Raw genomic sequence first — 24,639 nt, forward strand, 5'->3', positions numbered from 1 at the left:
CCTGTCCTGTAGTAGGTAACTTCTGGGTACTCTTCTGGCTCTGTCAATCTGTTTCTTCACTTCAGCAGGTGGGTACTGTAGTTGTAAGAAAGCTTGATAGATATCTTGTAGGGGTTTGTCTCTGTCTGAGGGGTTGGAGCCATTTCTTGAGTCCTCTTTGCCAATTTTGATGGTTCGACTATCATGTTTTCCTATTTTTAAGATTTTTTCTTTCCCCTGTTGCTGAGTGAAAGACCCACACACAAACAAGATGGGAACCAACTGGCTATATAAGAGAAACAGCGGAAGTGACATAGTGCTGTCAAATGCACAAAGGAAACAAAATGAAAGGAAAAAAACCACTGTCAAATATATTTCAGTTATACACTTGGCAAGCATTTTCACACAGAAAGGGCCTTATTCTCAGAGGTATTGTGGGTACTCAGCACTTCTTGGGATCAAGCCCAAGATTTGTATAAAAGTTGTTACACAAAATAAAGTTGTGTGTAGTATTGCAGACAGTTGAAATCACAGAGTTAAGTCAAAGCGAAGGGACTCTGGAAGATCAGAAGCAAGAAACAAGCTTTATGTAAATTACCCACTCCTTCCCGCTGCTTGACAGCTGGTTGGCAGTGCTTCTCAGGTAGTATACAAGATTTTGAGAGCTCATTCTTGTTGCCTCCATTGGGCACCCAAAACTCGCATTGATTTAGGCGTTATGAGAAGCAACATGGTCCAGAGGAATGAACACAGCGCTAGGAGTTAGGAATCTTAATTCTGGCTCTATCACATTACTTACTCACTAGGTGACATTGGGGTGATTTACTTCAATTATATGCCTTAGTTTCCTCTTCTATTCAGGCCATCCCCTTCACATAGGCATCTGATGCGAAATAGCTAGTTACTGCTTATATGATGCTTTAAATACACAGAGCTATATAAGTGTTTGTAGATGAAGAAGGTGTAGTGTTCAGGATCAAGTATTGAGACTTTTGTGTATGATAGACTCATCAAGAAACATCAAAGGCATATACTGCCAAAATGAGTGGAACTGACCTACTTTTTTCATTCCCCCTTTCTTCCCAAGAGTGAATTTGAAAGTCAGCATGTACTGTGAATTATTTTCTCTCCTCTCTTTTCAAGTAACTGTTGGGAAGCAGTAGTTAAAGTTGGTGACTAGCTGTTATTTATTTTTTTTATATCACAGTAGATCCCAAAGGGCCCAATCATGGGCCCCAATATGCTAGAGGTTGTAGAGACAGGTAGTAAAAGACAGTCACAGCTCCCTGCTTTTAACACTTGATAATCCAGTTTAAGTCAAGATTCAACAAGTGAGTGTCATAGACAATAGAATGGGAAGGGGTGACAGGAGAGTAGTAAGAAAATATAGTGACATAAACTAGCAATGTGCAGAAGCCCATGGTTCAAAATCATGTAAATGTTATTGTTATTAATTTTAAAGTTTCTCTATCATCCTATAGTCCCCCAGTCTTCCATGACACTTCCTTATTAACCCCCCCTGCTTCCCACTTGCCTGTGGAAAGTGACCCTAGTCTCTCTGCCTATTATATTTATATCATTACATTTTAAATGTATGCATTTATTGTTTTTCGCCTTCTGGACAGTGTTATTATATATATACAAATTGTCTCAAAGGATTGCCCCCCCTTCCCTGTACATAAACCACCCCTTCCCCCTTGGGTGCTTTCTCTTTAATCATGTTTACATTAATTTAACTACTTAGAAATGGCTCACCCTTTTTTCCAATCCAGCAGCTTCCATAAACATCCTGAAAAGCAACCTGATCAGATGTTTCTGCTCTAGGCAGTAACATGGATTTTCTTTTCTAAGCAGTTTGGAGAGAGAGGGAGGGAGAGGGGGAGAGAGAGAGAGTTGTGTGTTGAGTTTTGCTGCCTGCTCCTCCCACAAGATACAACCTCCTGCTGCCAGTGCTGTCTGCAAAGCAGCATTTCAAACAGTACTTAGACAGCTTGTGAGAAGTGAAGAGAAAGAGAGAGAAAGAGATCAGACCCTAAAGGAGAGGGTGGAAAGCAACACTCAGGATTTACCTTTTCCATTTATCTCTTTCATATCACATGGATTTTACAAACTACACAACCTCCCCCAGAGCCAGACTTTTATCATGAGTGCACTGAAGCTGGATCTTCCCTCTCAACCCAAGTGATCAGAACTTTGTGGGGCAGGCACGAGCTGTCTTTAATGGTAAAGTATTTATTCCTGCTCCCCAGCGCACTGGATCTCTTTATCTCCCCTCCACAGGGAGCTGCATGAAGGAGGAGAGGAGAGAGATGCATGTGGTGTGGCTCAGGCAGCCTGCCTCCTGGCTGCTGGTCCTGTGGGCTGCTGCTCCCTTCTTGTGGCTGCGCTGCATCCTGGCTGATTTCACCTTGGACAATGAGGTGCACTCGAGTTTCATCCACAGGAGGCTGCGGAGCCAGGAGCGCCGGGAGATTCAGCGGGAGATCCTCTCCATCCTGGGTTTGCCCCACCGACCCCGGCCCCATCTGCACGGCAAGCAGAACTCTGCCCCCATGTTCATGCTGGATCTCTACAATGCTATGTCGGTGGAGGAGGAGACGGCAGGAGCAGCAGGAGAGGAAGGAGAGGGATTCTCCTACCCTTACAAGCCCATCTTCAGCACGCAGGGGCCACCCCTGGCCAGCCTACAGGACAGCAACTTCCTCACTGAGGCAGACATGGTTATGAGCTTCGTGAACCTGGGTGAGTCTCTAACCCCAGTCCCGGGGAGCTCTGGGATGAGATTTTTTTTTTTTTTTTGCGGGGGAGGGAGTGCCTGAGGTTGGGATTAGTGCCTGGGGGTGAGATGGGGCAGATCTCTTTTATGGGCAAAGGGAGGACAAGAATCTGATGGCACAAGTGTCTCTGATAGGGCCAAGTGTCTCTAATGGTGGGCACAGGTGGCCCTAGTGGCAGGTGGCTCCGATGGTAGGGCAGGGAAAATAAGTAGCCAGAGGAAAAGCTACTTTTTATGTGATATGTAAATGGCAGTAATACTGAAATTCATCTGGGCAAGGCTCAGTCTCTATTTCACATCATTAGGATTTTTAGAAGCTCATTTGTTGTGCTGAATCAGCTCTCACCCTCCATGCCCAATTCTTCCTCCTCCTGATTATTTTCCCTGTCCCAGAGCTGGGGGTCTCCGGGGTGGGTCTTTGCAAGAGCAGGTCTGGCCTGCATATTGAACTGCCAAAGAAGATGTGAAACGAGCACAAGCCCATAAGCTGCCGCTTAGTTCAAAGCACTGGGCTTGGAGGCATGTACAGGATCACAATGGCACCAATGCTGTTGTAAATGTATAGAGCCCAGTGGAGCCGGGAAGACAGAATTAAGTAAATGGAAAGGGCCAAGCTACTGAGAGTCTGTTTTCTTAATTGGCTGAGAGGGATTCAGTGGTAAATCCTTATTTACTCCTGCAGCTCTTTCTATTGACCGCAGTTTTAGGCAGCTAATTTGCCTTCTTTCAGAAGCACATGTGGATGGGTTTATGCAAATGACGTGAAAGTTGTCATGCTGTGCACAGTGCACTAGGCCTCTAATTGGATGCCATGGTCCAAGCTGAGTTCTATTGGTCTGCTGTAGATTGTATGGCCTTTTGGACTAACTGCTCTGGATTTGAATAAAGCACCGTCAGGGCCAGCGTTCTATTTTAAATATATAAGTATAGGTCGGAGTTTGCTGTATCCAATTTTAGCACTCATCACGTGTGGCTCTGAAACCACTGAACGTACAGATTGGGTGCCTAAAAGACAAAATCTGAACCGTAGTTTCAAAACAAGATCAACTCAAACTTTGCCTTAATGAGATGCAAGAGGGATACACCTGATGCATAAAAATACATAAACTGGTACAGATTGAAAGCACCCTTATCTTTAATACTGTAAAAAAAATCCATCGTTGTTTAGGACTTAACAGTTGTCACTATGTTTCACACCATGGCCACCTAGAACTTCATGGTGGCAACAGAAATTGAACTGTAATCCTTCTCCTGGCACTTGACTTAAAGGAGAATCACTAGTAGCAGGATAAGCTCTATGCCACACAGTTGAATAGTTATGATTATATACAGTTACCATTCCATTGCAATCTTGGTGATATCTGGAGATGGAGTATTGTATGCTGGACTTCCAGTTTCCATGAGTCACACATCCATATTAAATACCATGAGCCTCACAGGAGGGCTCTATGAGCTACATTTGGCCAGGGTCTCCACTTTTTTGAAAGTGATAATAGGTTCCATTTAGAATTATAATGCTTGTCTAATCTCTTTTAGATATTTAAACCAATCATCAATAATACATTTTAAAAACAAATATTTGAACATCCAAAATTACAGTTGGTGGTCAAATATTAGATTTAAAAGATAAGAGATCATGTTAACACTGTGCTTTGCTGGTACCTTAGTTTTAAGTATAAAGTACAGCCTAAGGCTGAGAATGCAGGGACACTCAATAAGCTCTAACAGAAAACAAAAGATGTTGAAATAATGAAACTAAAATTCACACTTTTCTTTTTATATTGTAAAAGTAGGATTTTGTGAAAGGGATAAGCAATTAATATGAGTCAACTCCAGATAAAGAAACATTTATCTCCAGGGGAATAATTATATCCTTTATAAAAGACAAAGTTAGTTCCAATATAGCTCTCATAAGTACAGCTCTAGGAACCCAGTCTCATACTCATTATGTAAGGAAAGGTCATCTTGGAAGTCCATGGCAGTTTTATATAAAACATATTAAGGTTCAGGCCTTAAAGTAAATTATATTGCACACAAACATTTTAGCCCAAAGTGTAATTATAGTGAAATTAGTCAACTTATTATACAATATAGAACAATTTTTGGATAGCTCCTGTTCTATAAGAGTATCACAGAACACATCAGAGCGATTGAATATGTGTAAACAGAAGTTACAATGTAACTTTAAGATTATTATGCACTCCATCACAACTCTTGACTTTTGTAGTTAGTTTAGAAAGCATAAAAGTATTCTTCAAGCAAAATGGTCCATTATAGTTTTATTTAATTGCTGTCAGGATGGCCAGTCATTAGTCAGAAGAAGAAAAGCAGTACTTGTGGCACCTTAGAGACTAACAAATTTATTAGAGCATAAGCTTTCGTGAGCTACAGCTCTTCATCGGATGCTCACGAAAGCTTATGCTCTAATAAATTTGTTAGTCTTTAAGGTGCCACAAGTACTCCTTTTCTTTTTGCGAATACAGACTAACACGGCTGCTACTCTGAAACCTGCAATTAGTCAGAAGGTAGGCAATAGTCAATGGTTTTATATAGAAAGGTGGAATTATTACCAACAAGGCACTCTTGAGAGGTTTATCTGTACTGTTTTGTTCCCCTGTCAACAGTGCATGCCAGGACAAGTTTAAAAAGGACATAGATCTGCAATAGCTTTCTTCATCACTGTGCACACCTTTCATCCCATTATAGTCATAGTTCTTTCATCTGTATCGGACAAAGCCTGACTTGTTTATGGGCTTCTTAATGAATTAGACTAGCTACTAGCTCACATTTATAGTCAAACACAACACTGCTTTAGTATGAACAGTTTTCTATGACATACAGTGAAAATTAGATCTATTGTAGACTGATTTTTTTTAAAGCTTTTTACAATGATTCCATTTAAATCAGAGCTGAATTGCTAAATGCAGTCTGTATTAAACTGTGTCCTAGTTTTGTAAGAGATACTCTGTGGGTATTGTATTTCACAGGTAGGGTTTTATTACATTCTAAAGCCAGCACAATGGGGAAGTGTCACCGCATAATAAAATGTACATCTTAGTAATGAGGGAAGTGAGAGTAAGTAGAGAAGTCATTACTAAATCTAAGCTTCAGTAAACAAACTGTGTTATTGCAGATCTGTGTGACTTCCAAAGGTTAGTCTAGTGATATACTTTCTCTCTTTGAACATGTTTCTCCATCCATCTAGAAAGACAGTTTTTGTTGGGCTTAAAAAGCTTTACATATGATAATAAATTACAAGATATGAAAGAGGAGATAAATTCATTGACTTCTGTGGAGTTAAATCAGGGCTGAATTTGCTCAAAGAGTTTACATTTGACCTTAGTGGTTAGGAATCAGAATACAGGTGCTTTATTTCAAGGATAGCTTGAAACAAACTAGGTTTATATTGAGCAAGTAGCATTATTAGAATAGCTTGATAATTAACTAGATATAGTGCTAGATCCAGTTAACTCAAGGGCCAGTTTCTGTTCTCAGTTACACCAGTAGTAAGACGGATGAGGAATGGGGCTGTGTCAGGAATAGGCTTGGATGTAAACAAAAGCAGAATTAAGCCACATAGTCTGAATACCTAATTCAAATAAATAATGACGAGACTTACAAAGGTATTACTATCAATTTTATTCCTCTGGATTTCATTTCAAAGAAAAAGTGTTTTCTTGCACAACCTTAATTTTAAAATTCATAAACAGAAACTTATGAGAAAACACCTCCTAGGCTGCAGAGAGCTTTTTTTCTAAAAATAATTGGATTGTATTTATGTTATAGTCTTGACTTAGTAAATGGTCCTTCCTTGACTTTTTTTTTTTAGTCTCAGCATGAGTGATGAGCAATCAGTTAATTTGTCTCATAGCTGATTATAAAATGGACAAAATTGTTTAATCCTTGAAAAAATGAGATTAAAAAAACAGAAAATTAGTCATTCTTGGAAGAAGCATGTGAAAGTGGCTTTTGTTAATGTAAATCAAGAAGCTGAAGAGCCCCTAAGTTTCATTTTATTTCATACCATCTGGCTATCCTTTTTGTTGACAAGTGTTTGGCATAGAGAACCATCTCTTTGCCCTTTAATAACAGGCTTTAACACTGTAGGGTATTAGAAAAAGATTCTATAACAGTTAAAAAATCTCCTTTGGGGAATACTTTATAAAGTGAGCACGGGCTGCAGGCATTTGCAGCTGTAACCTGGCTTGTGTTAAAATTTGGAAGGGGCTGCCTTACATTCCAGCTCACTACAGGCCTTCACTGGTGTACAGCCAAAGGTTAATATAGATGTCACACGGTTTTGCTTTAGAGAGTCTTAGATATAAAAGTACGTGTACAGCTGTGTTTTTAGTAACCCTTTCATAATCACTTCTTTTAAACCTCATTTTCCTGCTTATATAAATCAAAGATTTTCAAGGATATTTGACCTGGATTTGAACTTTTGATTTTTGCGTATCTCCCACTTGAAACAAAGCAGATTAAATCTTGGTCCTGAATGTCTGCTCATGATCAGATGATTTGGTCCGTATATTAGGCCAAACCATCAGATTCCCCCTTCCCTCCACCGCTGCCCTCTAGTCCTATTACAGTTCTCAAGCCTAAACAGGTATGCCCTCTGATAGTTTCAGACAGTATGGATTTTGCCAATGCTTAGGTGGTGTGGAATTACCTTATGGGGAAAAGTTTGTAGCAAATGACCTCAAACAAAAATAATGAAATATTGTGTCTGTGTAGCAAGGAGCTATCCAGTATTCTTGGACTGTAAAGACCAATCCTGCAGGAAAACACTGAATTTCATTCTAGCTTCCTTGTCTGTAAAATGGGAAATGAGACTAGCAGTTAGTTACCTGCCTCACATGGGAGTTGCTCAGACTGACTCATTATGTAGGGTATGGACTGTAGCTGACTCTGTGAAGTGGGTAGGAAAGGGAACATGAAGGCCTCTCATTCCCTTGTACTTCTGTGCAGGACAAAGTCACAATCCCAGTCCTTGCTCTTCCAATGGCTACACTGGCAAGCCGGAATGGATGGGACTGGAGGACTGGTCCATTATGTCTGATCCTTGTCAAAGGATGTAACTTTGGCCACAGCAGCATACTTTCTTCATTGCTCCCATGCATAGTATCCCTGGAAGCTGAAGCCCGTAACAGGACCTGTAGTTTAAAACAGCCACAATGTAAGGTAAGGTAATTTGAAGAAAACAAGCCCTGAGGACCAGATCTTGTGATCCCACAGTGAGAGGTGGTTGTTTTTTTCCCCTCAGGTAAGGACTACAGTGCCTTGCTTTATAGAAGTGCCAAACACTGTATTATAAACCATTGTTTTAGGATATGCTGCCCCTCTCTTAGGACACCCCCCCCCTTTTGCTTGTGTGAGAATTGTCTCTACCATTCTCTCTTCAGACTAAGTTTAACAGCCTGTTAGCATACATCATGAAAATCAAGCTATAAGTTTTCTTTTGTAAATAAGCTTGAGTACAGTTTGGAACAATTTTGTCGGTGGGGAAGCTTGCACAAATGATTGGAAACATTAATTAAAAAAAAGATTAACTATTAAAGCCTAGTCAGGGCTGTTGACAGGCTTCTTTTAAATAGAACATTGCTATGTTTTAGTTTAATACATTCTGGCAGTGTCACCGGGGTTAAGGCTAATACAAGGATGTGTGGATCCTGTCATGTTATTGTCAGGAGGAATGTGGGGATTAGGTTTAAAAGTGGCAGAGGGTGAGTGGTGCAGCTGTGTACACTTATTATAAAAGATTTAAGTCCCAGTGGTAAAATCAATATATTAAATTGCAAGAGCCTCTGTTTTTAGTTAGGTTAAATCAAACATGTTGGTAGTGCTAATATGGTTTCTATCCTTGGACCAAGTGAAGAAATGCTAATATTTATATAGAAACTGCTAATATGTGGTTAAAATGTAACACATTTAGTTTTACATATCTAAGTTATTCTAAGTTGATGAATACCAGCGAAATACTGAGATGATGGATGAAGTCATCTGAGTGATTGAATAAGTTAAGGAAATATTAATAGTGGCCAGAGAGAGAGGTTACCTGTTGATATACATCATTAGGAGGACATAGTATTTTTAATTCCCTGCCAAATACAGTCAACTTCTTCCAAGCCAGAGTCAAAATATTCAGTTAGATAAAAATACATATTTAAGTTATTAATTGTAAAAAGTATCACCTTTTAAAAGAAATTAGTGGACTGTATGTTTAAAAGTTAGTTTCAGAACTAAGGTTCTGATCTTGTAAATGTCTGAAGTCAGTGGGACTACTCAATGGGACAACTCACATGGATAAAGCTAAGGACAAGCATAAATGTTTATATGATTGGGGCCTAGGCGTAGATTTTTGGCTAGATCTTCAGCCATGTAAATTGTCATAGCTCCATTGGATCTGCCCCCTTACACTCATTTACACCAATGAAAATCTAAAGTAACTACATTAAACTCACTCCAGATTTACACCAGGACAACTGAATTCTGAATCTGGTCAAGCATTCCTATACAGAAATAATCAGCATGCGGTATTTTATTTTGGGGCTTCAAATAGTTTTCTTTCCTAATCTTAGAAATTAGTTGTTTAGAGAAAAGGTTTCCCTTACTGCAAATAATCAAAACATGAACCAGATCCTATTAGTCACTGCTTATCATGATTATTTGAATCCAGGTCGTTGAAATACCATTGAATTCCTTTCTTTGTAACAAGCAGAATTTAACAAAATATTTTGTTTGACAAAAATGTGATATATTTTAATACAAGACATGTTTCATATGGAAAACCCTCAGTGATGAAAGATTACTGGTATCAAAATATCTGAACCTCAGGACAAATGAACAATGTGGTTTAAAGATTGTAGAGCCAAATTCTCTGTTGGCATAACTTGAAGTCAATAGAGTTATGCCATCAGATTATCTGCCACCTAGATTTTTTGTTGTGTAAATGTAAAAACAAGAGGCTTTATCTTTCCTTAAAAAAAAAGTATCTTGACATATTTATGAAAATTCAAGTGGTTATTTTTGAAGCCCATACTCTCAGGATAGAGCTTCAGGACTGTATTCAGGATATGATGCTGATCTGATTTACATTGGTGTAAAAATCAGTGAAACTCCATCAATTTAAGTAGAGATACTCCAGATTTGCACTGAGATCAGAATCAGGTCTATTGACTTCTACAAGAATGCCTGTGAGTAAGAATACAGAATTGGGCCCCAGAGTAACATTCTCATGCTTTTAAACATTTGTGTCAGCTACATGTTGAGTGCAGTGAAAATCCGTTAGAGATCCAGATTGAGTGGATTGAATTAATGGCAACTCTCAGACTACAAGTTTTAGTGTAATTGCTTTATTGTTTTGGAATCAAGATGCTTACAATCTAGTTCCTGTACAAACATATTTAACGTGTGTTAATACGTCTCAAAACCAGACACTCTCCGCAAAATTCTGCTTTTCATTAATTGACATCAGTAGCATGGTACAGTATTTCAAAGTGCTGGCCAAATATAAACTGTGTTTCTAATTTCCTTACTTTCCTGTGTTTGGAATGCCAATGTTAATTTGTTCCCATGGAAGAGTGAGAGCTGCCAACCACATTTTTATACAAATGGCTTTACAGTGCAGAGCTGCCAAAACTAAATGATACTTAGGAATTTTCATGACATTTTGTAGAGAGAGAGAGTGTGAGTGTGAGAGAGATGTATGGGTTGTTGCACAATAGCAACCGATCATCGGGAGAAATGTTTGAAGTGATTTATATTTTGTTTAGCTATCAATTAATGTTCCTTCTCATTTAGGATCTAGTTTTTCTTTCTGTCAAATGTTATACAGCATATTACTTGTGCGCCAAAGATAATCCTTACATAGTGAATTTCGCTGATAGCTATCAAGAGTGATTTTGTGGATGCAATTATTCCTGGCATGCTTTTATTTATTTATTGGCAGCTTAAAAGTGACATTTTTGTTATCTGATCATTATGATACAGATTCTGTCACCTGTACCTGCAATAATAATACCTTACTCCTTGAGTAGCCCCATTCATTTCTCTGAGACTAGCCAGTAAGGTACTGCTCAGCATGAATAAGGATGACAGAATTTGTACATTTAGATTGCCAGTTTGATTAAAAATACCAAGAAAGGGTTTTTGTTTAAAAAATAGGAGTACCTAAACCAAATTATTTGCTTTTTTTTTAATGAAATTAAATCAGAGGTACTCATATTTACTTAACATATGTTGTCTCTTACACAAAAAAGAGGTAAAATTTTGATTAAATGCATCTATTTTATTTTAAATTTAACATGATAAAAACAAGAGTTGGTTTTTTTTCTTTCCAGGAAGGTATTCAAAAAGTACAAACTGTCCATGTTTCAGTACACTTCTGTTAATGAGTGCTATGGTTTTGTATCTTACAAATTTCCCATTTTATTGGAACAGGTGCAGTATTCTACCATCTGTGCCAGTGTTGCACTATACCAACAAACAAAGAGTTGTTTTGGTTCAGTGGATTTAAAAGTCTCCTGAGAGTAAATAAATGAAACAGAAAGAATTTAGAAAGTGCCTAGTGAAGGAAAGGCACTTCAAGTAATGTGCTTTGTCACTCAAGTCTTCTCATAAATTACCTTCAACTATTTCCAAACTGTCTGAAAAATTCTATCTATAGAGTATTAAGTTTCTGTTGCATCTCTGAGATCACATGTTATTCTTTACCATCTTTATCTTCCTGGAACTGCTTCCAAGTTAGATTCTTTTGTTTTCACACTGAATTAAATTTTATGCTGAGTAAAAACTCTGTCTTGTTTTGAAAATAGAAGAGCTGTGAATTTTCAATGTTCAGATTTTGAATTTTGCTGATTCTGCCCTTTTAAAGATGATACAAATATTCCTCAAAGTTTGTAAAAGCTCATTTTGCAATGAGATCAACAAGCTCATACTTAGCTCATGGCTAAAATAACAACCACCACCAGCCTTCTAGGTTCATCTTGAAAGTGTTTAGTCAGTGTGTCTGGAAAGGCTTACAGTTAAAGTGCCTGAAGGGTGGGGATGAGATATTTCAGCATGAAGCCAGTACTATCAGGTCCACCTGGCCTGGAAAACTATGCAGGCTTTGTAGTAGAGAAAAATCCTTTTACTTATATCTTCATGGGAAACTCTTAAAAACCACACACTGCCATCCTCTTTTTTAAAATTAGCATGATCCTCATTTGACTATGTTCCTAGTGAGGGAACAACTTCACATAGACCAAGCCAATTATCATTCCAGGGATTGTTTTTTAAAAAAGGTTGTCTTTCCATTCATAATTGCTTTCAAGTAGGAAAAAGTTTCCTTTTTTTTAGCCTGCGTCTTAACAATGAATCAGATTCTGCTCTGAATTACACCTCCATGCAACCCTGTCAATGTAATCAGGCCAAGATCCTCAGTTAAACTGGAATAGCTCCACCGAAGGCAACGGAGTCAAAACAATTGACAACAGCTGAGGATCTGGCACAGCGTCTTCATCAACTTTGATGGGGTTGTAAATCAGGGCATGATTTAACTCCATGAATGCAGCCACTGGGCTAAATTCTGCCTCCAGTTATCACATCTTGTTGGAGTCAGTGGGATTGTAGACATCCTAACATTTTGCCAATTTGTGGTCTCTACAGCTCAATGGCAGTGAAGTAAATAAATAAAGGACCTGGAAGAAGTACCAAAAATACTTGTAAAATAACATGGCATCAATATTTGTGAGTAGTAATTTAAGTTAAGAGGTAAATTTATTTTACTTGGGGCCTAATTCATGCCTGAAACTCCAATTGACAATGGGAGCTTTGCTTCCAAGTAGAGATGCAAGATCTGGTCTATCATTTTAATAGCATTATACAAGAGCTAAAAATTATAAATAATGAATTCTGTTTCTTACAACTTATTAGGATTTGAATGATTATTTTAATATGTGATTTTTTTCTTATCATATATCTATTATCTATAAAATCCAAAATGGCAAATATTCATAACTAGCAGGAACTGATCACCAGTACCTATTATGCTGGCATACAGGAAGCTAACCAACCCCCTCCCCCCCCAAAAAAAATCTCCCAGTTTTCAAGAAGTTTAAAACTAATTGCTGCTACCATTCAAAAGACTCTGAACATTTCAGTCTTGCTACCTTTATTTATTTATTTATTACTATGCAATAATTATAACCCTAAGGGGACTCTCTAGAGATTAATAAAGAATACTGTCCATCACTTTTCGTGAACCTTGTGTGGTGCTATAAACATTCTGCTGGGTTTAAGTTCCCCTTTCTGAACATAGACTTAAAAATTCAGTAATTGTTAAGAGAAGGGAGGGGTTTTGTTGTTGTTTTAAGAAAAAATGTAACTTTAGCCTCACAGTCTGTTAGCTACATGGAACAATAAATGTTTATTTGAAACCGGGAAAATCCAGGGCTGCTGGTGGTTGGTTGTTTCCTTCTAGAGGAAACAATAAACATGCCCACTTGTATTTTAACTGCTTTACCACTGGGCCCCCTAATGACACAAATATACTTGTACTAAGCTTCAGTAAGGAATAGCTGAAAATAATCACTATTGATCTCAACATCCTTGACAGTGGAAAGAGAAGATTTTGAGTAAACAGCCATTTAATTCTAGGACAGGGTCACTAGAAGATCAAGATCTTTCCATACTTGGGCCCAAGTCGAATCTCTTATCCTACATGGTGAAACACTCTGTCCACCGAGACAGGTGAAAAAGGGATGCTAACCACACATATGGTCAGATCCTGTTCCCATTGAAGCGAAGGAGATTTTGGTAACTGACTATAATAGCTCTTTCAACGCAGTGGCATGGATTATAATAAAAACTGCAGGAATTTTTGACTACATGACCCACAGAAACCGGTCAATGATTGTGCCACATTAAGGCCAACCCAAGGAATGAAGAAACAGGCATGTATTAAAGAATCCAGAATAAAAAATACTCCAGCAGGCCTAAATCTCTTTTAGGTATCAGTAGCCTTTACTTTGCTGATAAATCCATTTCATTATAAATGATGTAGTATACATGATTGCTTATTTAAGTCAGCGTGTCCAAAGTTTTTATGATTTTTTCCCTTTCTTTAGTGATAATTGGCAGTTAAAGTCCTAAGGCAAAGTATTACAGCACTTGAACGTGACATGTTGGCAATAGTCCAAACTGGAGGAGAATGCTCTGTGTTCTGGTCCTATGGGGGACACTTAACTCCCCTTGTGCATAAATCCATTCTTGCACTGTTTTGAATAATGCAACACAATAGAGTGTGAATTATGTTGCATTCATTCATTCATTTCATTCATATCAAATTGACTTGGGGAAACTAGAGTACTACAGCAGCTAATCTAATACAAAAGTACTGCAATCAAAAAAATTGTACCTGAAAAAAATTGCTATTTGTTAGGGATTGACTCCAGGAGACCGCTTTGGTCCAATGTTAGTGAGATCTCGTATATTATGCTAAACTTCTAGCAAATATGTCTCTCCCTATTCCCAGATGACCTTAGTAATAGAGGGTAGGCCAACAAAATCTGAACTCTAAGGGACACATGGCCTAAAAGTATTTCTGAAGTAAAACCCCCAAAATGGCCATCAGCGTGCAAAACCACCATCATTCTGTACAATGCCCCAGTAGACCTATGCATATTTTTGTATTCTTAATTCGCCCATCTCAAAATTCCTGAGCACGTATACTAAATTATTAAAATAGCACTTAATTCGTTGCTCTTTGTCAATGAAAACAATTAATCTTTATTTTAGCTTCCCTTCCCACAAAGGAATAAGCTATATGAATATGCCCAGGTATCATCTCAGGCAAAAGCCTGAGAGAATACCTGGGTCTTAGACTGAATAGTGAAGGTCTATGCACTCCAAGGGCTGTCTTCAGCTCCCAAACTTTCAAATCCAGAAAGCTGTGAACAGGAGCAGCCCAGTTGATCTGAATTGGCCTGGTGGCACACAAGAAGAGTGGGGTCTCCAATTAAAATGTGAAATGGGTCACTTAGCACTACTTGCAGTAGTGAAAGAAGCTGACCCCTCTGGCTGGAATAACTAAAATGAAATTCTGCTCTCAAAACAGCATTTTTAAGATCTTTTGTACATAATGCATCATGGTATGCAGTATTCTACATTTGATCCCAACAGAGAAATTGCAGAGAAATATGCAATAGAACTCCACAGTATGGGTCCAAAGGAAGATCTTTACTCTTACTGAGTTTTCACTTCCAGGGTAGCTATACCTTTCCCCTGAATAGTTTGCAATCCCCCTGGCACAGCAAGGATCTGTAATCTTCCAGAGACTGCTTGACCTAGAAAGATGCAGATTTTTGTTGCTGCACAGAGAGGCTCAAAAGGTCTAATCTAATACTGTATCACAGCACAACTCAGAATGTATACATTCCAAGCTGTAAATTCTATCGATTACAATCAAGGACTGAGATTTGCATCAGTCACATATCTGATCTCTCCTGCTTATTTTGTAATGTCACATAAACTACATTCTCAACAACACAGGAATTTGGGATCGAAGCTAGGAAACCCAACCGGCGGTATGATTTAAAACCTGGTAAACTGATTCTTGGATTTTTTGGGTGTGTAACCATAAACCATCAAAAGGTCTCAATCCTGCAAATCCTCAGGGCTTGGATGCCCTCTGTGCTCCTCCCAGAGGGTCTTTGTGGTTGGCTTCAAGATTTGGTATAATGTTGGGTATACTGTATTTGCAATGACAATAAAACATTTAAGGAGGAATTAGATCTGTGTTATTTATCTGGGCAGGTGTTCGGAAGATGAAGGGAAAACATGAAAATGAAATTAAACATTTCAACATAAAGAGGGCTATTTCCACACAATTCCCCAATACAGTACTTAGTTAATATCAGTGCAGAAATGGGCATATTCCATTGACACAAAAGAAGCATATGAAGATTCCATCAACTCTCTTTAAGGCTTGCCAGTAGATATACAAAATATATATGTGTGCTTTTAAAAGACTTTTATTTTGAACTCATGATGTGAATCTATGGTATTAAAGAAAGCAGAACAATCCTTTATTTAGCTGCACCTGCACCTTAATGCCTAATGAGTTTAGTCTGATGGAATCCAGACCTCAGGAAGGATTATAAATTCTCATTTGATTTCATTTACTTCTAAAATACCTTAAACCAGCTGTACCAGTCCAGAATGCAGTCCTCCTTTCTATACTAGTTTTGCAAATGTTGTTGCTTGCTGTAGAAGGTAACTTTATGCTATATAGTAATATACACATACTAATAAGGAACAGAAGGCTGTTTAAAAAATAATCTAGTTCTAGTGGAAAGATAATTAGAGGTATATGAGCTTGAAACCACTACCTTGTGAGTAAAGTTTTTTTTTTCAATTTCTTCATGCTCAGCAAGAAGAATGGAGAAGAAATTAAAAAATCATAGTCTGAAAACAATGTTCTCTCCAGTTGGTGCAACAGTAAATACAGAAGGAGAAATGGCCCCAAGGCATAGTGTTCTTTCAAGTGTAATGATCCCAAGTTGCCATGAGTTTATGACAAGATAACTTGTTTTAGTATTGTCAGTAGCAAAAGATCTAATAGTTGCAAATTTAATGTTGGTAATGTTCAAAAACTCCTGGGTAACGTGGGATGACAGGATGTGGTGGTTTCCAGTATCATCTGATCTCATCACTTCCTGTTGCTGCAGCAATTCTAGGAAGCCAGGTGGTTCAGCACCATTCTTAGGAAATCAGACAGGTAAGACTAGCTCTGCCATTTCAAGCCTAATGGGTAAATATGAGAAAGGGCACAAACACTTTGTTTTAATATCAGTCTCCAGGCTACGCATCCTTGCTTGCTGGAGTTCAGCTCCATTTGGGAAGAATTTGCTGCTGCTCTAGACATAATTAAACCCATCTTCCCTCAGCCCTCCCTTTTGGTACATGTACAATGACACCATTGTTCAGAGTTCTGCAGCACATATGCTGACATTAAAGTGTTTAATCTTGTAGTACAGTATTCCATTATTTCTTGGACATCTGTACATAATAGAAATAGTCTGTTTTAAGGGATTTGTTGACAAAGAAATGGCTAATGCTGATGCATGTGCAGACTGAAAACATCTTTCCCAATTCCATCCGGCAATAGGGAGGTTGCTTCTTTCCAGTCCTGAAGCCTAGTACAGATGTGATATGCACCATTGCGATTAGCAATCTTGAATTTATAACAAGGAGTGAGTGTTTTGGAAAACTTTTGGAAGCTCCCTGCTTGGTTGTCAGCTAGGTGATATAATTGGCAACACTATTTTTATGATGAAAAACTAAAAAAATGAAGTTATGATTAAGGGCAAAACATTAACTCCAGAGGTTTGTTTCCCTGTAGCACAAATACTGAACCTCATGAATTTACAGCAATAAGTACTAAGTACTTCTCAATCTCCTGTTTCTAAATGGTGACTCTTGGGGATGGAAATCAGGACTTGGGGGAGAGGGTCTGTTTGTTCTGATCTTATTTTATGCGATTGAGCTGAATCAGGCCCCTGGTTTCTATGCTCATCTGTGCCACTGATTTACTGTGCCATTTCAGATAAGTCACTTACCCTCTCTGTACCTCACTTTATCCATATGTATAATGGATGTAACAATAACGACTTTCCTCGGAGGGGTATTATGATGCTTAATTGTTGCAATACATTTTGAGATTCTAAGATGAGAGCACAAATTATTCGTCTTAAAATGGTTCCATTCCATAGAGTAATTGAGTACTGGCAAATGATGAGCTCAGCACACAACCTTCTGCAAAGGGCAGTATTGCACTGTCCCTGAGGGAGCATCAGGAGTCACAATCACTGTGTAACTGGTTAGTGTGTATATGGGTTGTCCTCTCCATCAGGATGGTGCTCTGCTGGAGTGCTGGCCATCCTAGCCCAGGGGCTAATGCAGAAGGGGCACATGACAGCACTCCTCCTACTTCTTTTTAGGTGATATGCTCTCCCAGAGGGTGCAGGCACTACTGTTATGATCTACCCTGTGCATGCTGCTCAAGGGGGCTCCTTGTGGAAACCCTCTCTCCTTGCTCACTCATGCAAGGGCAAATCAGAGCCAGGCCATGGAAGAAGGAGCTGAGGACTATTTGCAAGTTACTGGCACAGCACTCAGCACATTGCAGGTGCTACTAGGATGATGATAATAATATTAAAGGGAACTTGTGATTTTAAAAGTGGCAGGATAGTGGCAGTTGCTGATGCTGTGATGTATTACGGAATTTTAAATAAAACTTAGTATTTTTCAAGTAAACATATCTCACCAATAAAAATCAAGACTGCATTTGTTTTTCTTTAGTTTTCTCCAAGTAATTCAGTCATTTTTAGAATGGCCGGAGAGCTCGCAGCAGTCGATTTGACAGCGTCCTCCAAATACTGTATTAGCACGGTTATAAAAAAAAAGGGACATTTCACATCAATATTCACAATCTAGGGCATTTTCTCTCCTCAGTTTCCAGAATTCCCAATGTAAGGTATTTCTTTAACTGCTGTTTCAGCTCCCTAATCTCAGTATGTTAATCTTTTAGCCAAGAGGACTGAATGAATTAAAACCAATCACAGATCCAAATTCTTGCCACTGTAAATTTACCACAACAGCCCTGTAATTTTTGCTGTAAAGCGCAGTGTAGAGGGAACCATGTGCCTTTAGTAGACTGTGGCTTGGAATATCATTATTGCAATCCCCTTTATACTCTCTCTTCTTCTTAGATGAATATAGGGACTGATTCAGCACTTCTTGCTCAGCCAAGATTCCCATTGGCTTCATTGGAAGTTTTGGGTATGCAAAGAATGCTGCATCTGGCCCATAGTTTGCTTTCTTCAACCTTGGACCTCACTAACTTAAAGAGAAGGGGCCAACATTTTTAAAAGTGACTAGTGATTTTGGGTACTCAGCTTGAGATACTTTAAAAGAATTCTGATTTCCAGAAAGAGCATCCCAACTTCTAAAAATCAGGCCCATTGAAGGTGTTTCAAGTTGAGCATTCGGAAATTGAGGCACTCAAACCCATCATTTTTGAAAGTGCAAGCCTCTGATCTTTTTAAAATGAACTTAATGCAAGAAAGCTTCTGCTAAGTTCAGAGTATTTTGCTAATTAGATTTTTTCAGTATTAAAACTGTGCAAGTGTGCAAAAAATTGTGCATGCAAAAATCAAATAGATGTATTGATGTATATAAAATTATCTGATTGAATGTGCAGTTAGCCAGTTTTTGCACTCAATCACCCTAAATGCTTGCACACATAAGGCAGGCAAATATGTACCAAAATGGTGTGAAAATCTTAGCTGTAGTGATCACCTAAGAAACAATTTCTGTTTCTCATAGATCTGAAATTGCTAAAAGAAAAGATTTCTCCTTCCCATTTTAATCTATACCTACTTCTGTCAGCGGGGTCAACGACCATAGGCATACATGGCATATGAAAAGATATTAAACAAGATGTTTGATGCCAAGATGTGGCAGATTTTTTCATTGGCCTGTGTCTGAATCCCTGGTAGGTTTCACAGGCAACTGGGTTGACGACTCTGGAGCAGAGACTATTACATGTCTTATAAGCTGCTGGTGGGGTGGTGGTGTCTTTTGGAATCTATTTTCCTTTGACTTATCTTTCAGCCTCAGGAATTCAGGACCTTTAATCTATTTGAGATTAAAGTCCTTCACAAATCCCTCATGGCCTTTTTTGGGATAAAAGAAGTTACAGGCATCCTACTGCACATTCCTTTTGGCACTTTTTTTTTTAAACTTTGTGAATTGGAAAGAAGCAACATTCTAATTTCTCCATATAATAGAAAGTCATCATTGTATTTAGAGATCAGTAAGAGTTCAGAGACTTTAATAAAATCCCTTATACAAAAATAATAAACACATTTTCTAGTGATAATTTTGTCATGTATGTTTAAATATTCAAAATACTTTCCAAATGCACCATCAAAACATTCCAGGAGGATTAAACTATGGATTTACCAACCCATGCAAAAAATCTGCTCACCCATTCTTTGCTACGAATACTAATTATAATAATACCTAGCTCTGACATAACACATTACATTGATGATTATGAAAAACTTATGCGTTTTACTTGTGCATAAAAATAATTACTCTCTTTAGGTGAGCAGAATTTTGCAGTGCTGAATTAGGGTCTGATTCAAAGCTATGGAAGTTAATGGAAAGAATCCAGTTGGCTCCAATGGGCTTGGAATCAGACCCTTAGTGCCTTTGAATGCCTTTTCTTTTTAAAGTTCATATGAATTGTTGCAAATTATTCCTCTAATTCATGGTACCTTTGACTTACATATTGAACTTGTCCGCACTACAGTTGAAATAGTGCTATCCTGTTTGTCCTAGCAGGGTTTTAGCACAGTTTCCTTCTGCTAAATAACATATGTGCTATGACTGTGCCTATACTTAAAACTCTGGCCTACTTGACATCAGGTATCAAGCACAGATCACCATCGTCCATGTAATCAAAGGAATTGCCCTGTTGACGTCAGAGTCAACAGAGTTAGTTTCTATTGTAACAAAGCATGACTGAGTATAACACAGGCTGACCGTGCTTTATTACAACTAGTATTGAGCATGGTTGGCTCTGTCTGTATGAGTGGGACAGTCATTTTCCACATGGGTGAATGCATCAAGGGAAGCAGTGTTTTGAAACATGAAGTCAAACAGCAGATTTTTACATGTTCATACCGTGTAGAATGATGCAGTCTATAGCACTGTTGTAAGAAAAAAAACCTCTCTCTACACACTAGTCAAGAAAACTGTGCTCGATCTCTGCTAACTTGTTTGTTAACGCTGAGGTGAAGAAAAGAATGAAGTCTGATATTTTCTCCTCTTAATTTAGGTCATGATCCTGCAAACATGTTTCAGACTTACTCTTTTCTTCTCCTCATGCAATTGGGCCATTGCATGTCCTCTTGAACACAGAAAAAAATTGCTTCAATGAGAGCAGCAGTGCACGAGCTAAACAGCTTCTCTGACCTTGTTGAGAAACAGAGCTATAGAGGAGGTACAACTTGAAAGTTTTACATAGATAATAATTAATAAAACAAATGTGGATGTCTTGTTTATCCCTCCCTGCCTTCAATTCTGACATTATTATAGCTGCTGATATTCTTGTGAGCTGCTTGAGTTACAACATAGGCTCTATTTCTAACAGTTTTCAAGACAGCAAACACTAAAATTGGATCAGAATCAAAATAGAGGAAAAAAAGATATAATGGTAATCAGAATGATGTGATTTTTAACTGTGATTTCAAAGGAGCTTAAAAGAGTTAGGCACCCAGTTCCTTTGGAATTCAGTGAGAAAATGGTATGCTTAGTCCCAGCCTTAATGTCCTATAGCTTGAAAACCTCTAGGCCTGGAAACAAGATTTCTAGCTTTCCAGTGAGGTACATTTTACCCTAGACACAGAGATATCAGACATTAAAATGTGGTTCATTGGTAGAACCTGCTCATTTGGCTTGAGGTTTAACACCTAGAATTCTGAATGTTTGATCAGGGTTATTTTCAAGCTCTGTTAAAATGAGTGTATTTTGATGTTACAAGTGTTATGTCTAAAGCAATAAATTTAGGGCTGTGTCAAAACACTTAGAAATAATCTGAATCTGTCAAGCAGATTTTGCAGCTTTCAAATGCCATGGATTCTTTAGCATTCATATCTCCAGTATTCCCATACATTTGGATCAGTGCTCAGTCACCATTACAACTGAGCACAACTATCCAGTGTGTTTTAACTGTTCACTGTCATTTCATGTTATGCCACATTGCCTCACCTTGCATCACTGCAATGCAGAAACATAGCAGGTCCGAAGGAACATAATCATCAGACTTCACAGAGAACACAGGCCTTTTCTGTACTGGATAGTCACACAAACTATTATTCAAATTGTTGATAGAAAATCAGAGGCCAGATTTTCAAACAAACTAGATTTACTTCTGTGTTTCCAACCCAGGCCCGACTCATTTGCTATGGAATGGGATGGGGGAAGGGAGTTCTGGCCACCCCCCAACTTTTCATATGCTCCACTTTTTACCCCCAGACATTGCAGAATATAATATAATCACAATAATGTTTGATATGCTGACACAATTTTGCCACTCCCCTTTGCCCTCAAATTTTTCTGAAATCATGCCCCTGGAACCCCCGTGTTTACCTGCTACCATGACAACTAAGTTTGCTGTTCTGTTCTGTTCCCCCTCCGCAAACACTCCACTGGTGTCCTGCTCCTTCTGTCATGACCCACTGCTCCTTAGCTCATTGGTGCTAGGATTTCATCTGTTCCTCAGCCTCTCCTTTCCCACTCAGACAAAGGCACATGTCAAAGGAGTAAAGGATGCTAGAAGATCATCACCTAATGTTGCCTCAATGAACTGCAACACATGTTCTCTTGAAGCAATTACAATAAAGGTTATGGGGTTCTTCTTAGCCCACCATTCAACTTACTCTGGATGAGTGGATTTTGAGCCTATTTTAACCAAACATCTCATTTGCACACACATTTTACATAAACTGAGAAATGCACATGCAAATGGAGAGAGGGTTGCATTTGTATATGCAGTTACCTGAATGTAATGCATACTTTCATACACAATTTTACTGGATGGTTTTCTTTTTTAAAGGCAGATAGTTACTAGGGTACATTCTCCCATTTATTTTTATATGAGTTGTGTCCTCTTCTTATTTTATGTCCTCTATTTGACCCAGAGCAGGGTGCAGCAGGGAGAGTGGCAATGCCAGCTTCCTCTCATATTGCCCTGCCATATGTCATGGTAATCCCATCATCTGTGTCTCTGCTGAGGTTTCCAACAAAGGGGCAATGGTTACGATTGAGCACTTGTCTATTAGGAAGTGGACTGAGAGCATCAGCTAAACATCTTTGGGATAGTAATGATTTTCACTAACTACTGACCTCGGATGAATGTGAACTCTAAATCTGTAGGTGAAAGCCTGTATTTCATTAATTATATATCCCACAAATTTCAATAGACAAGGTAGGCCACCATGACTTCCAAGAGAGTCACTGAAATATAATGGCTCATGAACCCCTTAGATTAAATCCCTCAGAATGCCTCAAAGATTCTCATGATGGTCCATTGTGTCAGCAGGGATCACTGACATTTTATGGGCCTAAGAGAGAAACTACAGTCACATGCAAAGAACTATAACAATTCTATTGTCTCACTGTAACAGTGAACACCTTTCAAATAGAATCAGACCATTTTTTCTTTCCTTTTCTTGAAAATACCTCTAGCTAACACTTCTCAGGCAATTAATCAGAAACAGCCATATTGCAGTATTGTCAAAGGTCTAACTAACACCCACCAAAAATAGGAAATTCAAAACTCCCCTGCTCATCTCATGCTGTTGTGCTTAAGGTATTGCTGGGGTCTAACAAACAGTGCCTGATCTTCTATAAAGAAAAGGAGTACTTGTGGCACCTTAGAGACTAACAAATTTATTAGAGCATAAGCTTTCGTGAGCTACAGCTTGATCCGATGAAGTGAGCTGTAGCTCACGAAAGCTTATGCTCTAATAAATTTGTTAGTCTCTAAGGTGCCACAAGTACTCCTTTTCTTTTTGCGAATACAGACTAACACGGCTGCTACTCTGAAACCTGTGATCTTCTATACTGTATCATATGTGCACAAATATCAAAGCATAGCACCATGAATTAAGGATAGGATTTCAGCCTTCATTATGAAGTATCTTGCTCTTATGAGAACAAGGTCAAACCCTTAGCATTATTTTAGCATAGATTTTGGTGTTTAATTATGTAATAAGATTTACTGCAGTCATCTAGCAGATGTTGATTCAGGGTCAGTGTTTCTCATAAATGAGTTCTGAAAGGATTTGTTACTTCTGGGTGAGCAAATACATCCAGAGTGCAAAGAAAAAGAGGGAAAACAAACACTGAGTTGAAGGGTTTCTTGGGATTCTTTCTTCAGTTACATATCCACATATTTTCATGATTTTAATGACTATATAGCCATAGGAATGTTTCTCTTAACACTAGAGATGGCCCAAACCAAAACCCTATATCCAAACATCTCCAAAGTCTGGGAAAGTTCAAAGTTTGGGGATCTTAACTTCGTGACTCGAGGCCATTGATTTTTTCATAGTAGTGGGATTTAATTATCATAGGACTCAACAATGTGTGCTTTAGTTGCAATCATAAGAATTTTCCTTTTCATATGTACCCAGTGAGTCAGGCATCAAACAGCCATTTTTGCACCCGAATGTAGGGCACGAGATGTCCCAGGCTTTGAACAACTATGTGCCTCAAACATTCAGGACAAGCTTGTTCTGGACAGAGAAAATAAGTAGCCCGCTGCTCACTGTGTGTGAGATCACTCTGACCCTCCAAGCCCAATTCACAGAGGATAGTTGTTTGTTATAGCCCCTAGCTACAGGGCCCGGCGCCTTAGCTCAGGTTGTAGAGGCCAATGCTTTCGGATCCAGACTCTCCGTTCACTCTATGAAGTGTTGGCTAAGATGGTGGCCATCACACATGCATATTCATACTTTAAAAACACCCATTGCATCTTCCTTTGAAAATTCATGCATAAGTGTTTTTGGAAGTAGGTATATCTGTATATCCTGCTGTTGGAACTTTCTGAAAGACAACCTACTACCAGTGAGCTTATCCAGAAATAAAATTAAAAACACCCCATATAATATCAGTGACTCAATAGTTGTGGGTACAGGATCCATTCTGTTCTAACATCTCTCTCTCTTTCTCTTTTTTTTTTTTTTACTCCCTTATAATTTATGCACAAACAAATTCCTTTGGGTCTGAAATTATACTCTGTCAGTTTAACAGTGAACTTTATTTTGTTG

At 38.5% G+C, this 24,639-nt stretch overlaps 1 protein-coding gene across 1 annotated transcript in view; it reads left to right on the forward strand.

The window, feature by feature from the left end:
- Nucleotides 1–1,859: 1,859 nt before the first annotated feature.
- Nucleotides 1,860–24,639, forward strand: part of BMP7 (bone morphogenetic protein 7) — a 56,609-nt gene continuing 33,829 nt past the window's right edge. The window contains exon 1 of the mRNA XM_038369711.2: nt 1,860–2,721. Within this exon, the coding sequence (XP_038225639.1) occupies nt 2,268–2,721 (454 nt within the window). The 5' untranslated portion in view covers nt 1,860–2,267. The remainder of the gene's footprint in view (nt 2,722–24,639) is intronic.

The sequence above is a fragment of the Dermochelys coriacea genome, chromosome 13 (genome assembly GCF_009764565.3).
Source record: "Dermochelys coriacea isolate rDerCor1 chromosome 13, rDerCor1.pri.v4, whole genome shotgun sequence".
NCBI lineage: Eukaryota > Metazoa > Chordata > Testudines > Dermochelyidae > Dermochelys > Dermochelys coriacea.